Genomic DNA, 17310 nt, shown 5'->3' on the forward strand with positions numbered 1-17310 from the left:
TGGTTAGAGATGATTGCATAGCATGGGTTTATGTATTTTGTGTTGAAAGATGATGTTGTGTAGCATGATGAGGATACTTAGTAGTGAGATGTGAGATGCATGTTGTAGTTAAGTTGTGAAGTTGTGTAGTTGTGTAGAGGTGCTAAATGAGTTGAAAAGTTATGTGTTGAGAGTGCAAAATAAAAATGTGTTGAATATGTGGTATGTTGTTGAAGTTGTTTACAAGTTGTGTGTTTACTATTTATATGTTGTGAAATATGATGAGATGATGTAGTTGAGATTTGTGAAGTAAATGATGATAATTTTGTGAGTTGTGAGAAGCATGATGTGGAGTGTGTTGATGTGTTAATATGATACAAAAGTTATTAGTAGACTGTGTTCCTAAGTTGTTAGATGAGAGTTGTATATTGTTATAGAGTTGTACGTTATACTATGTGTTGAAAAGATATTACTTCGTGATGGTTGAGCTGTAAATTATGAGTTGAGCTATTGAGTTATTAAGTTGACCGTGTTGTTTAAAGTTGAAATGAGTTAATAGTTGAGTTGATGAGATGATAACTGTGTTGTTTAAAGTTGAAATGAGTTGATAGTTAAGTCGATGAGATGATAACTGTGTTGTTGTGCTGTGATGATAAGTTGTTGATCATTAGGACTAAGAGAGATGTTTTCGAAGTTACTCATCCCATTGTGCGGATTGAGATATTTGTGGTGCTCTAATAGCCCAATTTGTTGAAAACCCTCATTGGAAAGTTATCCGTTAGAGTGGATGATGTGTTTTTCTCCTCTATGACTTAGTTAGTCCCGTGTGTGCGCAAGGTCGAGGCACACGTGTATGAAACGACCATGGTACAGTTACAAGTGGTCTATTAGAGTAAAGTACAAAGTTGAAAACTTAGTTCCTAACCAAGTATCAGAGGGTTGTAGTATTTGGAGGATAGTCAGAACCCTAATCCCATAGGTGGCTTAGTTGAGCTAGCTAATATTGTGGTAGGCCTAAATCCAGTTGTCTTATCCTGACATAGTACTATACTTCATTGTTTAAGTGACAAAGTCTGAGAAATCATTATTGTGTTATGGATTTTTATCCAAATTTGTTGTTTACCTAGCAAGCCCAAAAAGGTTTTGTGTTGTTGGTTTGGTAAGACCTAGCCACTTAGACTGCTCACCTTGTATTGTAAGAGATCTTTGAGTTGAAATGCGTGACGACGCATGTGTTGATCAGTTGATATTGTGATGATATGAGTTGCACGTGTTGATGAGTTGAAATTGTGATGATATGAGTTGTATGTGTTAGTGTGTTGTGAAGGTGATGTTGAGATGTATGTTGTCTATGTGTTGTGTGTCACTTGATGAATAAGTTGTTATTGTTGGTAGTGACTTTGTGTTGCATGTTACTTTTATATTCATATGTTATTTTAGTATTATATGTTGTATGTTGAACAAGTATGATGATGATGATAGCGTTGCTAGATTACCTGTGTTGTAAGTTACTTTTAAATATATGTGTTGTTGAGATGTATGTAATACATGTGTTGTTTATTGTTGTGTTGAATATGGTGACTATTATGATGAGTTGTATAATGGTCTGTGTTCATGCTTTAAACATATGTGTTGATGTGTTGATAATGTGTTGATCATCGCTTAATATGTTGGAATTAAGTTGAAATGACGTTGAGATGTGTGGTATATGTATTGTTTGTTACTTATGTTGGATGTGAAGACGATTATATAGTTGTTGTGTTGCATATTTAATTATTACGAGTTCTTTATTTTCTCTAACTTACCCTTGCATGTTTTCATGTGGTTTGGACTGCGACGATCATATAATGTATGTGAGCAGGGCAGGGATAGCTGGAAGATAAATGCTAGAGGCAACAGGAGATACCTGAAGTGAATGTTTCTTTTGTAGGCTACCTTGTGGTAGCATGTTTTGTTGTTTATAGTTGGATTTTTTTTGTTGATTGCTTAGCAACTTGTGTTATAAATATTCTCACTATAATATTTTAGTATATATTTCAGTAATGTATTGTGTTATTCCGTAGTGTGATGATGGTGGATCGTTACAAAGATGACACATGAATAAATTGAATAATTTTTTAGACGCATTCTAATAAATTGAATAAAAATAATTTATTAATCTATTTACATTTATTACACATTCACATAAAAAAAATTCATCTAATCTATTCATTAATAAATTTTGATGAATAGATTTGACATTCATCTATAAAAGTAATATTTTAAAATTTTAAAAAAATATATTTTTTGTAAGACCCCGTTCATATATTCTTTCTCCCTACTCACTTCACTCTTCTCATTTTCTCCCTCTCAACTCACTTTCTCTCAATTCTCATTTACTCTCTCTTTTCCCTGTTTCCTTTTTCCTCTGATCTTGGGTGGCAGTGGTGATCTTAGGAGCTGAGTAATGGTGTTGGATTGCTAGCTGAACCGTGCGGAGCTCCTCTTCAAGCTTCTTCTTCTCCCTTCTCTTCCCGGAGCTCGGAATCGTCTCACCGAGGTAAGGGAAGTTAGTTTTACTGCGTTTTTGGCTGAAATGAGTCTAGGAACTCATTGTGATTGCTGATGATTGATGGTTCTTGGCTGATTTGGTGAAAAATGGGTTTTTAGGGAATTTCGGGGTTTGAAGAAATTTTGGGGTTTTTAATGAATTGTGTTTGCATGTTGGAAATGAGGCATTTTTATTGATATTTGATGAGAATGGAAGCTTTTGGATGGTTTGCATGTTGGATTCCTGGTATTTTTCGCAGGTTTTGATGAGATTTTCAAAGTAGGTAAGGGTTCCTGTTTGAATTTGCGCCGGGCGCAGTTCTTCGCGTCGGGCTCGAATTGAAAAGGGGAATCGCTAGGTGAATCGCGCCGGGCGCGGGTAGAACCACGCTGGGCGCAATAGACATCTGTAGGTCTCTGGTTGGAATTGCGCCGGGCTCTATTTTTAACGCGCCGGGCGAGCATTTGATTTTCAGAATTTGACTTTATATTCTTCATGAAAGTTGTAGCCTTGGATGTTAGTTTTCCAATGGCGCTGGAATCACTCAAAAAGGAGTTTTAGAACTCTAGATATGGTTGTTTTAGTGAAGAGGGGTCGAGCTGCTAGCTTTGTTTATAGCTGTTGCGTTTTTATCATTTTTAACATGGTAGATGAAGGAATTAAGACTTGGTGTCTTCAGGAGAGTTGTAGGAAATTTGATTATCTTTCATATGAGATAAGGATGAGCATGGTAGGAGTAGTATAACTCCTGATGCGCTATTTGCTGTGATAGTTGCCATTTCACATTTAGTGATTTGGTTAAGTTGAAAGTTGTTTTAGGTGCTTAGGTGTACTCTTGTTGTTTGGGTGAGTAATTTGACAAGATAGATAAGTTGTAAACAAGATGGTTGGGTCGCATTAGGTGTTGATCATGTTGTTTTAAGCTGTTAGTGATGAATGATTATTGAGCTGAATGATGATATTGATGTGCTGCGCTGAGCGTGGCCTTTGTCGCGCTGGGCGTGAGACTCCTTGGGAGTCTCTGCCTCGAGGGCTCTGGGCGCAATTGGATATTGCGCCGGGCGCGAGAGAGCTTTGGACTCTCTGGCTAAGTCTCGCCGGGCGCAGGCACGCTTGCGCTGGGCGCGCTGGCCCCTGAAGCCCTCTGGTTGTGCCACTCCAGGCGCAACCATGAGTGCGCCGGGCGCGTATGAGGATGTGAAGTTATATGTTGAATTTGATGATAATATTGTTTTATGCTGAACTAAGCCGAAATTGATGAATATGATGTGATGACTAGTTAAAATTGTTGTTTGATGATGTTGAGCTGTGTTAGGTGTATATTGTTGTAAGATGCTTAGATGTGCTGTAAGACGATAGGTTGTGCTATTAAGCTGAGTTGTGTTGTGTGATGCTAATGCTGAACTTTATTGTTTGAGTCGAGTTGAATCATATGCTGATAGTTGTTGAATTATGCTGTAATTGCTGAGCTGAGATGTAATTGATAAATATGTTGTGCTGACTAAATGTAAATGCTGAAAAATGATGTTAAGTTGTAATGGATGTATATCGTTGTGCTGAGCTGGGCGTTATTTATGATTTAAATGCTGATATATAATATGGTTGTGCTCTAGAATGATGAGTTGAGTTGTGAGTAGTAAGCTGTGCTGAATACTACTTAGCTGTGCTGTATGCTGATTTTATTGTGCTGTGCTGTGAGCTGTTTTGCTGTGCTGTTTATTGCTGAGTTGTATGCTGTGTTTAGCCACTATTGTGGTGTTGTTATAGCCTCTATGTCGGTGCTGTTAGCCACTATTGTGGTGTTGTTATAGTCGCTATGTCGGTGCTGTTATAGCCACTGTTGTGGTGCTGTTATAGCTGCTAAGTCAGTGTTGTGCTTCGTGCTGATAGGAGCTGTTGTAGGCCGAAAAGCTGAGCTGTTGTAGGAGATCTCCGAGCTGATATGCGTGACGACGCATTGTGTGTTTACTACTATTTATCGATGTGTACTGTTGTTATTGTTGAATGATGTGAGATGTGTGTTGTTATATATATATATATAGCTGATGTTGTTAAGCTAATTGATGTTCTGATAGTTGTAGCTGTTTACTATTCTTAAATTTATGTATATGTATGTTGTTTATTTCACTAGCTTACCCTTGTTGTTTCCATGTGGTTTGGACTGCGATGATCATATACTATGTATGGGAGCAGGGCAGGGATAGGTTGGTGGCTTGTGGCAGGTCTGTAGCTGGCAGATAGAGCTTACTTCTTATGGATGTTTTGGTGTTTTTGCTACTTGGTGTAGTAGCTCTAGATGTATTTTTGTACATTTTGAATCTAGTCAGACTTGGACATATATATATGTATATTCTAGACACTATATGTATACACTTGTTCTTTTCTGTCCGGTTTCAGGTGTACGGTGTGGTGTGTAGTGACCAGCCGGGTCGTTACATTTTTGAAACTTTTTTTTATAAGATTATAAGTTTTTATATAATCTTTTTAAATTTACAAGATTTTTTATGTGAAAATGTTTGTTTTAATCTCAAACAAATAAACATCTCACATTGTAATTTAATAATTTATTTAAAAAAAAGTAATTAATGTCCATAAAATTAAATAAATGAATTGAATTCAATCTAATATTTATTTTTATTGTAATTGATGAATTAGATGAATTTACTTATGAATGAATAATGGATAGATAGATTTATTTGTATCCCTACTCAATATCACCACTATTCTATTATGTTATTTATTATTGTCATATCATTTATATCATTATATATTTATGAATCTATGAATAAGTTTGGATAACTTGTGTCATATTTACATAAGTTTGGATGACATCTATCACGTTTAGAAAAGCTTAGATTAAGGGTGAATAAATGGATTCAGATTTACACACCAATCTGTTAAGCTAGTACATAATGAACTTTTTCTTCTTCTTTCTAATTCATATAAATTATATTACATTTTTGAACCCATTTGCAGACTTAATTTGCGAGTTTGTGGGATAACCTACAAAATTCAATAATTAATTTTTTTAGTTATTAAGATTTTAATATTTATTTACGTATTTAATTTTTTAAATTATTATAACATTAAAATCATATTTAGTTGATATGTATTTGTCAATTACGTCATTTTTAAGACATTTGATGTTTTCATTATTGTAAGTTTGATTCTATTATATAAATATTAATAATATTTATTGTACTAATATTTTAATGTTTATTATTTAAAATTATTTTAAATATTAATAAATTTTAATTTGATGGATTTTAGTTTAAAAGTAAAAGGAATTTTTCTTTTTCTAATTTTATGCATTTTTTATTTTTTTAAAATATTCTTTTTTCAAATAATTATTTATACCCGTTTATTTGTGGATTTTAACAAATCAAAATGTCAGATACAGTGATACAGTAAATAAATTTAATAATTATATAAATTATATTATTTTTTTAACATATATAAATTATATTATGAAAAAATCAATCATCATTAATTATAATATATCTTTGTAATAATAGCAGTTATGATATTCAAATCAATCACCCCTTGGTCTATCTATTTTGGCCTCCATACCTTCGTCATCCCTTTCACCTTCTGCATCCCCTCTCTTCTTCTCTCTTATCCGCTATTTTAAAATATTATATTTTACACTTCTAATTTTATATATTAAATTTATTTATAATTGTTTTTAGCATTTATATTTAATTTATATATATATATATATGATAATTATTATTAATTTTTATTTTTAAAAATATTTCCACTAACCTAAAGTCTTGAATATGTGACAAATTATACCCGTAATGAAATTGATCACTATCCTATCGGACCTATGATTATGATCTAGAATAAAACCAACACTAACGACTAACTAATGAAAACCCGCAATATAGTTGACAAGCATAATTTTGGTTGGATTTGGAAAATATGCTTTAGTATTACTTTAGATACTATGAGTGAACTTGCTGAGTGCATTCATTGTACTGATGGAGAATAATAGCTATAGTTGCCATTTTAGTACTAGTAGTTGAGTTATTCAGTATACTTGTCATCGGCCAAAACCAGATATTTGGAGGGTAATATGATTGAGTTATTTGAGTGTTGTTGAGTCCACTGAATAACTGATCTTGCTAAATTCATCTAAATTTTTATCTTGCATAACCTATTTTGGCACTAGCGGTTGATCATGCATTCGTTTGTTTTGTTTTATTTTATATAAAAAGTTTTTTTTTAATGAAATAAATAATTCATACTTTTTGTTTTTAATGTATTTGTCAAAGTTTTTTATTTTTACAATCAAATACTTATCTATTTTTTTAACAAAGAATCCTATCTACTTTTAAAAAACTCATTTTTAATTTTTAAAACATTATTTTATATATATATATATATATATATATATATATATATATATATATTAATTTAAACAATATGACTGTAGTGTTGAAATATGAAAAGAAAAAACATACATGAAATCGATGTAAATAAGACTAATTCAAAGATTGTTTGAAGGCGTAACTGTTTAAGACTCGTGTATAAGAGAGACCACAAATTTATATATATATATATATATATATATATATATATATATATATTATAATTTAATAATATATTTAAAATAATTTAAGATTATTATTTTTATATTTAAATATAAAAAAATATGATATGATTATAAAGTTTTATTATCTTCATGGTTAGAGGGTTTTTTTTCCAAGCTATGCATTTATAAAAGAATAAAATATATTTTTGTTCCTCTAAAGTTTTTCAAATTTTGGTTTTAATATCTGAAAAAATTTACTTATTTTGATTATTCTAATGTGGAAATGTACTATTTTTGGTCATCAAAAATTATTTATATAATATTTTATAATAAACGATAATGTAAAAGTAAATTAAATGAAAAATGTAGTTTACTGTCTTAAGATTTGTTAGCATTATTTTTCTTAATGTAATAAAATATATCATTTTTAATTAAAAGGTTTAATGCATCATTTAAACTTTAAACGTTATAGGAGTAGGCATGGCAATCTAACCCGCCCCCATTGGTACCTGCCCGAACCCGTCTCGATTTAGATGGGGAAAATCCATGTTTATCGGGTTCGGGTTCGGGTTCGATTTTTCCCAATTGATAAAATCGGGACGGGGATGTTAATACCTACCTCGCCCCCGCCCCGCTTAATAATATAAATTAAAAATTATTTGTATATATATAAACCAAAATTATAAATATTTATATGTAAAAATTTATATTATTTTACCTTTTTTTTAAAAATTGTTCATATTTATTTAAAAGAAAAAAAGAAAAAAAAATAGAAGCGGGGGCGGGAAAATCCGAACCCCGCCGAGAGCAGGGATGGGGACCTAGATTTTATCCCCGGCGGGTATCGGGGGCGGGGGCAGGGGCGGAGGCGATTTAAATTTGCAGGGATGAGGGTGGGGAACGTAAAACCCGCTCCGCCCCACCCCGTTGCCATGCCTATATAGAAATATTTTATAAGGTCCCCAAACTAAAAATAATCATAATTGAATCCTTCAAATTTTTATATTTTGTAAATTATTTCATAAGTTTAAAAAATTGTTTACAAATCATAAAATATGACATAATTATATATATATATATATATATATATATATATATATATATATATATATATATATATATATATATATATCATACATGCACAACCATATTTGTTTAGTATTCTATGGATCATCATCCATGTGTAACAAATTATAATCTAGTAATGAAAATCAATATAATTTCCTTAATCATAAGAATTTTGAAATAGTAAAAAATTTTCACAGATAAAAAATTAAAACTCAAACACATGAATGATGAAATAAAATAATAATTTAGTTACTATAACTATCTAAGTATGAAGGTACAAAGAATATTTTGTCAAATTTTTAAATAATAAACATATCTCTAACATTAGAAACTAAATTATAAAAATATGCAAAAAATAATAGACTTTATTACAATTTTTTAAGTTTAGAAATCTAATTAAAACTTTCTAAAAGTTCAGGGACTAAATAATAAATAAAACTTTAACTATATCATTTATTGTAAATATTTATATATAAAATATTTATGTATGAAAAACCTATATTTTTCGTTTCTGATAGGCCCAGGATTGACATTGAATCATTAGTTCTTCTGAACAATACCTTGTCAAAAGTGTATTTAGAATAGTTGTACTTGGTATGGGCTTCGGGCTTTTCTGTTCAGAAATAATTAAAAAAAACGCACTTGGTAGAATATTTTTAATAAGTTAATTTCAAACAAAAAATAATAAAATTTAAAAATACTATACTAATTACGAAATTAATTTAATTTTACATTATAAATTGGAATAGATAACATTTTGGAGTGATATTCCCTCAATTAAATATTTTTATCATTTTCTAAACGTATTTTTTTTCTCACATTACTTCTTAAGGGCATATCCTTTTCAAATTACTTTTTTTTTAAACTTTATATTTAATTTAAATTTTACTCAAGTAGACGAAATTCAATTACACCATGTGTAATGATTTGTTAATAAAATAAAATAAAAATTAGATCAGTAGTATATCGGCTACTTATTCATAAATATTAACTTCGTACTAAATTATAACACTCTTTTAATTAAATTACAATTTTTTTAAAAAAAGTTAGTTAATTTAGTTTAAAATATTAAATTTATTAAAAATTAAACTATTTTTTCTAAAATTACTATTAATGTCTCTTAAATTAACCTCCACTCTTTTCATTTAATTATTTATTTCTTAATTAATTAATGTCAGGGGAGTGTTATTTATATATTCATTTATCTTCTTCATTTTTAGTAAAAGAAAGAAAAAGTTTATTCAATTAATTTTAAACAATTATCATCTTATTAAAAAATTATTAATTAAATAAAATATTATAAAAGAAAATATAATTAATATAACCGATAATTAGAATAGAACCACATAAAAAAAATAAGTAAAAACATGAAAAGTATCTTGTATGTAGAAACAAAGATAATAACCATTTTTATCTCTTATATTTTATCAATAATTTGAAAACAAGTCGTTGACTCGAGAACCTCCTTAAACAAAATCTCAAACGTAAATATTATAAGTAAGAAAAAATAATACCAAATATACAACAAAATATTAAAACAATAGAAAAAGAAAAAAAGAAGATATACTTACTTTAAATAGGATACATGTGGTAAAAAAAAAATGCAATAAAAGTGTGGTAGCAGAGTGCAATTTCCGAGGCAGTACGTGGATGTTGAGAGTTAAGTTAGGTGCCTCCAAAACGACAAAATAGGTTGCCTCAGCAAATACTTTGTTTTGTTTAAAAATGAAGAAACGGGCCGACGAAGTAAAAGCAAACAGCAATTTAAACTTTAAACGGTAAAAGGTCGCTAATGCTTTGTTTGACTTGATGAAAGTGGGAAAAAAAAGTGAGGAAAAAAAATGGAGAAGAAAAAACTGAGACCTATGAAAAAAATATTTCTATATATATATACTTATAAAAAAAAATATTACTACTTTCTTTCTTATAAATAAGACTCTTTTAATTAATTTATAATCTTTTTAAAAAGTTGGTTAATTTAGTTAGTAATATTTTATTTACTCTTTTTTTTTTTTTTAAATTAACATGTTAAAATTAATTATTTTCTTTTTCCCTCGATTACTTTTTACCTAATTAATTAATATTTATTAATTTCAACACCAAAAAAAAATAATATTTATTAATCGTCTAAAAATTATATTTACTCAGTTTCTCTATATCCTTAATAAGAGAGAAGAAGAAGTTTATCTCATTCATTTTTAACATTTATCATTTTTTTCATAAAATTGTTAAGTAAAATATTATAGGAAAAATAACTAATGTAAGAAATAATTTTAAAAAAAAAACTTATAAAAAGAGTCATTCAATAGTAATAATTATTTTATTTGGAACAAGGATGAATCTGGCTATTTCAAAAAGAAACCGATAAAAGGTGCAGCACAGGACCGAAGGGATTGAACACAAGTTTCCACAGACCGACAACTTTTTCATTGCAACCAAGAAACACTACAGTATGTATGATTCCCGGTTTTCTGTGCGAGTGTTTGACGCTATCACTGTTTATTTACAGTTTACAATCAGCATGAACGGAGCCAAATTTGTTCACAATGTTTGTCAGTGTGAACAATAGGTCATGTCATTTTTGCAGAGATGGACGATTCTGCAAAATTTGATGGACGATATAGAAGCAACCTGTGACAGAGACATATTTCCTCAAGTACAAAAAGAGAAAAAGCATCCCAAACCAGTGTTGCAAGCTTTTGCGGGTGTAGAATTGAATGATCCAAAATTGGATTACAAAATACTCTTCATATTTCAGTGTGTTTGAAGGCATATACACACAACCGCACCAGCAGATTTGTTTGTCAAGGTCCTTGCTTCTTCTTGAAGGAAAGAATCAGAATCAGAATCAAGTTTCAACCAGAGGAGTAATTTAAAAATTATCTATCTCCCCCGAATCCCCCTTCCCCAACACACCGAATCAAATTCAAACGATTTATCGGAACAGAAGATAATTCAAGCCAAGAAAACAAGAAAGCAATCCACAATATCTAATACGTAAAGAATCATCTTCTCACAATCTCTTAAATAACTAAGAATACAATATATTTCACCTTTAATTTATTCATATCATAAATCCCATCCCTTACAATAAAAAGCAGAAGGGGTTCTGGCAATCTCCCAAATATCTAACTAACAATATATTTCACCTTTACTTTATTCATATTAGTAGAACTCATCCCTTACAATAAAAAGCAGAAGGGGATAGAGCAATTACACAACTACATACACAGCCTTTTTAAATCCATCCTCACTCCAGAGAATTAAAACTTAATATAAAAGAAAAAAAAATATATAATATATCAAAATTTCAGGGGTTTTCATGGAAGACAGCTGCCAAACCGGATTGTGAGCTCTTGGGTTTCATCTCGGATGGCTTCTGAACCAGGAGCTTTGACTTAGACTTTTCATCATCGCACTCACACACAGTTAACATCAACGGTTGAGACTGGTTAGCCCCATTTCCCATGACAAAGTGGTTTTTCTCTTGGGTTTCCTCCTTGACTCCACGCGAGCAGGTGTAAGGGGAGAGCCATTTCGCTCTCACGTATTCGACTTTTCTCCAGGGCGGCACGTGCATGCCCTTCTTCTTCAGACTCAGCTTAGCCGCCTCTGACGCGATGGCAACGATACTCTGCAACCGATCACACGTGCCAACGAATACACAAGGAAGGGTTTGGAGGATCGCTTTGTATGCCTTGGTGGGTCGAGCAATCTCGAATTCTGATCTGAAGTCAACGTCGACCACCACCCTCTCCTTTCCCATTATCACATCAATGTATTCGTATTCCCCTGCACAAATACAAAAACAGAAGATTAATTAAATTATAATTTTGTGTTTATTTGAACAATGAAAAATCCCTTTTGCTAACTTTCGTACCAGCGGGGCAGAAACTTGATTTTTCCCAGCGAGATTTGCAGACGGAAGCATCGTATCCGAGACCTAACAACCCTTCCGTAACGATCTTTCTACAACAATCGTCTTTGCGTCTGCACGTCGCCTTGTTCTTCTCAATGATCTTAGCAGTGTCCGCTAGCAAATTCCTCTCATAGACACTGGCACACGCCACCAAACCCTATCCAACATCACAAAAACAAGTATTATCCAGTGCCGAAAACAAATTACAGAGCAATCTCTCACGGATCAATCAAAAATCCAAAATACCTTGAGAACTTCGTGCGCTTCACCGGACAAAGAGTAATTAGACTCGCCGAAACCACCGAGCGCGTGCGTTTCGGCGTCGGAGCTGTCGTCGAAGCTGTTGTAGCGGTTACGCGCACACTTGACGGAAACGGAGTTTTTCTCGTGATTCTCTTCCAGGAAATTCTGCACCATTTTCGCTAAACACGCCGAATTCGGTTCCAAATCAGCGGAGCCGTCTTTAGCTAAATGCGGCTCCTCCGGCGGCGGCGGATTCCTAAGGACGCCGGAGAATTGGCGCTCAAAGAGGCGCTTCAGGCGCGACTTCACCACCGACTTGACCGGCTCAAGCCTAGTCCCCTCCCGAGGCTCGTGCAAATCAATTGGCTGAATCTTCATCGTGAAAGGCATGACTGTAACAGCAGCAACAGAAGTAGAGTATCTGAAGTCTCAAGTCTCAAGTCTCAAGTCTCAAGTCTCAAGTGTCGTTCGGTATGGCGTCATGTGTAGGGGCGGAGCATTGGTAACCTCCGGCAGCGGCGAGAGAGATTAAGATTAATGTTTGTTTGTTTGTGTTGCGCGTGGAGCGGTGAGGAAGGACAGGATAAGGAGCGGATCAGAAGTCAGGACTCAGAAGGGATGGGCATATTTAACAGCAAGGAAGAGAGAATGGAAAGTTGCCACGCGTATGTCCACGTGGCAGATAGCGGTGGCGAATGCCGGAAATGCCCTTCGTTGTATGCCAATTGCCAATGGGACGATGTTGCTTCGTTTTTTGGGTTTGCCAAGAATGCCCTTCCTATGTTGCCAAAGGATAAGTTCATGTGGCGCAGAATGAGGCCCAGGAGGAAAATCAAATGAAGGATGGTTTTGTCTCTGTAACTCAAGCGTCAAACGGTGGTTAGACTTCACGGAACACACCTTTCGTTGGTTTAATGTCAATTTCATGTTTAGGAAACTTTTCCCCAGTTACGCACCTCAACACAAAATTAAAGGGAGACTTGCCTCACTAGATTAAATCATTATTAAATTAACTTCTTTTTTTCTTTTTCTTTTCAGTTTCACAAATATATCATTTTTGTTTCCCATTATTTTTATTACAATTTTCACTCTTTAATTTTTAAAATTAAACATCTTTAATTTACCATTAAAATTAAAAATAAAATCTTAATTGAAATAGTTTTAACATTAACATAACAGTACTCATAATTAAAAATGAAATTGTCTTAGTTGAATGAAAAATAAACATAAAATATGATTAGTAAAAATCAATATGTCAATTTTTTTTTTGTTTCATTTGGAATGTTAGAAGGACTATATTTGGGACTAAAATTATATATTTGTGAAACAATGGAGGTTAGAGGTAAATTTTTTTATAAATATCATTTAAGTCTTATAATAAACTATTTTTTAAGTTTAGCAACATATTTTGTTCCCTAGGTTTTATATTTGTACTAATTTTAATATTCAACTATTAAATTTATATATTTTGTCACAGAATTTTAAAAAATTTACACCTATCTCATTAATTGAATCTCTAATTTCATTAATTAATCATGAATGTGATATATTGATTAAGGGACATAAATTGATGAAACATATAAATGTTGATGTGATATATTATATTACATTAATTATTAATTATTAAAGTGATAAAATTTTGAAATAAAATGAAAAATGTCCAAATTTGAAAAATTAATGGACAAAATTGTAAAACTTTAATGACAAAATCCATAAGTTTTCTTATTCTTAGTATTTTAGGTTGTTTTGGAGAAGAAATAGTATATTTGATTTTATGTAGTGGTTGCATGTTGCTTGTCTTGATGAATATGGGAAGAGTAGATAATATTTGAGTAGTATTACTTGTTGCAATTTCATGTTTTGACCCAAACTGGATACTACTTTAATATATAATTAATTTAAATCAAATTTTATATAAGACTACAATATAGGATAATTTTTAAAAAAACTGTAATGTAATTGTACTTATGAAGGCTTAACTTAAATATTTTAATTAAATAAAATAACCCTAAACAACTCATAAGATTACAAATGTATTAATGAAGCTGATTAAAATTAAAATATATAGAAGTCACGCAAAAGTCAATCGATTTTGAAAGCTGATAATTCATTGAAATAATAAAAAATTAATTATAAAATAAATTTTATTCTTTTTTATATATATTTTTATTAATAAGATCAAGATATTTCGTGTCATTATTAAAATAAAAATAAAATAAAATAATAAAAATATATTAATATAATTAATATTATAATTAATTCATTAATTTTAAAGTTTTAAATTTGATAAAAACATTTTTTTTAATTTTTAAAAATAAAAAAATAATAATAAACAGAAAAAGGTGATTATTAAAAAATATATACCTCTTTAAATATTAATATAGCAATCAAACATATATAAATCTACTTTATTTATATTAATACAAAAAAATACTTTGTACCTGTATTGTATTTAAAATAAAAAAAAATTAAAAAAAAAGTTACTCATAAAAAAATAATTATTAAAAAATAAATAAAAATAAAATAATTTACTTAAAAATAAAAAATAAAAAAAATTATTAAAAGTAACTATCTCTTTTATATATTAGTATCTCCTTTATATATTAAAATTTATTTTATTTTTTAATAAGAATAAGAAAGAGCATAAAGTTTGGAATTTGTGCAGTTGTGTTAATGTAAACTGTAAAGTGGCGTATAAAAAAGATTATCCTATGATAAAGTCCATATATTTTCATTTGCCCCTTCTTCGCATCTCATGAATTGACACTCATTTTCTTCGTCTTTGATTTTTATGCCAAATCAATTATCTTGCCTTTCGCAACACAGCAAATATAGAGTGTTCTTTCCCTATCCAGAGCAGCTAAAGCTAAATTTTATACCCTGTTTATACCGCTTTAACAAAAATAAAGTCCATACATATATTTTCATTTTGAAATGAAAGATCATGTGTGTTGCGTTGCGAATCTAGTCTAGTCTAATGGGGTAACGAGGATGTATACACGTGACCAACCAAAAGAAATTGCAACAGTAATTAATGAAAGTGGAAAATGTTGTCATTCTGATTTTAATTAACATGGTTTGTATTGTTATGTTTGCATAAAAGAATAGAGTACTGCGGCAATTTGAAAACGAATTAATGAGAGAGTAGTGGAAACTGGAAAGTGTGGAACACGGAAGACTAGGTAGATTGGGGGACCCATTATGAAATGTTGAATGTGGGTGGTATGGAAGTGGTGTTAGTCAAGTGCACTATCTATTGCACGTAGTACCTAGTTTTCTAGTGCAGACTACTTCTCACTTCTCATTCTATTTCTTTCATTTCATTTTCATCACTTGGGCCATTATAGTCAAAACCTCTATTAAATCCTTCATCAATCTTATTACTCCTCTTGGACCTCATGTGTTCACTTCCAAGTTTCAATCAATCAAACTCACTTTGATATTTAATTCACCAAACTTCTCCAGGACGTTGCCCAATAGTAAAAACGCTTTTAATAAATTATAAATATCGTGCTTAGGATGCATTCAAAATTACACTAATAATACATCATTGCTATTTTTATTTTATTTTTATTCGTTCCTGGAGTATCCACCGCCGACAGCAGTGACTAATCTCCTCGCTACGTTGGAGACACTTCAAAGGGTGGGATAGCTGGTCCCAAGATTTAACGCGGCTGCATACACAAGGCGGGATTCGAACCCCTGAGCTTTTACTAATACAAATATTAGGATCACAAAGCGCTTTAGTACGGTTCCTCTACTATTATACTGCTAAAAAATGAGATCGGATCAAACCCATCCGCCAAATAAAATCGGACTGGACGCTGTAACTTATCTTCACTAAAGGTAGGTTGGTGGGTAGTCAATTTTTTTAAAGAAAAATTGGAAAGAAGAAAAAAAGTATATTTTTATTTTGGATTTTTTTTTTACATATTTGTATCTTAATATTTAAAAAATTCATATAAATTATAACAGAATTGATTTGATTTTCTACACAACAAATATTAAATTTATTATATAATAAAATAAATATGTAGTAATAATAATAATGGTTCTTTTAATAAATTTGTTGTATAAGAAATTTCAAATTATATATAATAAAATAAATTAAATATACAACATATTTGTACCACAACAAATTACGAATTATTTACATAATAAATTTAGTGTGACTTATTTAAACTTGATACTAAAATAAAATAAATAATAGGTAGGCCAACAAGTCAATCGTTATTTTGCTTCATAAGTTGATAGATTAAGTGAGGTGGATAAAGAGGTTACGATGTTTAATTCAACCCATCAACTTTGAGCTTATTGATAGATTGAAGTTCAGTTTGTCATCCTTAATAAATATTCTAATTAATACTACCGTTCATCAAAATGTTGATTTGAGTAGAATTGAACTCGATTTACTTATAAATTTTTTCAAGATACGAATCTTATAGATAAACAAAAATATAATTGAAAAAACAAATTTTACTTAAAGTGATCAATTAAATTTTTTTACCATAAATATTTTTTCTAGTAATATTATTATAAAAATAAACAATAATTAATATTCATGTTTTTCCTTAAATTGTTTATATTGAAAATTTAAATGAATTGAAGTCGTTAAGTCATATTACGTACATAAAACTATTTCCAGAGTTACTAGTTTTATTAATGGTTACTGTATGATCCAATTAACATGTATAGTTTTTAGTTTTAAAACAATATATTTAAACTACTTTTTTTTTTCTTTTAAGATGTCAAAGAAAGTTTTAAGGTGTTGATTACAAGTATTCGACATTTATAAAGCTCTATCTGATTTAGAAAAGAAAGGGAAGGAAAAGAAAATAAACTGAGTGTACTTACACGAATCTTCTTACATCCCTCCAAAACCCAAGCGTTTCCTCTAAACCTCACACATCCCCACGCGCCTGTCGTTTCCTATTTGACACCCATTTATTGCAACCCATCACTTTTCCACCACGTGCACTGAAACAACACGGCCCTTTGGTCATACCGAGATCATAATATAATATGTCGGCCAGT

General features: G+C 30.8%; 1 protein-coding gene across 1 annotated transcript; it reads right to left on the bottom strand.

Annotated features, from left to right (window-relative positions):
• Positions 1-11142: 11142 nt before the first annotated feature.
• LOC109808330 (uncharacterized) lies at positions 11143-12888 on the bottom strand. Its single transcript, XM_020371283.3, has 3 exons — positions 12280-12888; positions 11995-12190; positions 11143-11906 (listed from the first exon to the last, which is right to left on the bottom strand). The coding sequence occupies exons 1-3, from the start codon at positions 12664-12666 to the stop codon at positions 11425-11427; spliced, it is 1065 nt and encodes a 354-aa protein (XP_020226872.1). The 5' UTR covers positions 12667-12888; the 3' UTR covers positions 11143-11424.
• Between the last annotated feature and the right edge of the window lie 4422 nt (positions 12889-17310).

The sequence above is a fragment of the Cajanus cajan genome, chromosome 6 (assembly GCF_000230855.2).
Source record: "Cajanus cajan strain Asha chromosome 6, NIPB_CcT2T_4, whole genome shotgun sequence".
Lineage (NCBI taxonomy): Eukaryota > Viridiplantae > Streptophyta > Magnoliopsida > Fabales > Fabaceae > Cajanus > Cajanus cajan.

Excerpts from the sequence above, each read along its gene's own strand:
- LOC109808330 (XM_020371283.3), bottom strand. The coding sequence starts at position 12,666 with ATGCCTTTCACGATGAAGATTCAGCCAATTGATTTGCACGAGCCTCGG. Across the intron at positions 12,191-12,279 it reads AAGCGCACGAAGTTCTCAAG|GGTTTGGTGGCGTGTGCCAG; the intron begins GTATTTTGGATT and ends GATGTTGGATAG. Across the intron at positions 11,907-11,994 it reads ATCAAGTTTCTGCCCCGCTG|GGGAATACGAATACATTGAT; the intron begins GTACGAAAGTTA and ends GTATTTGTGCAG.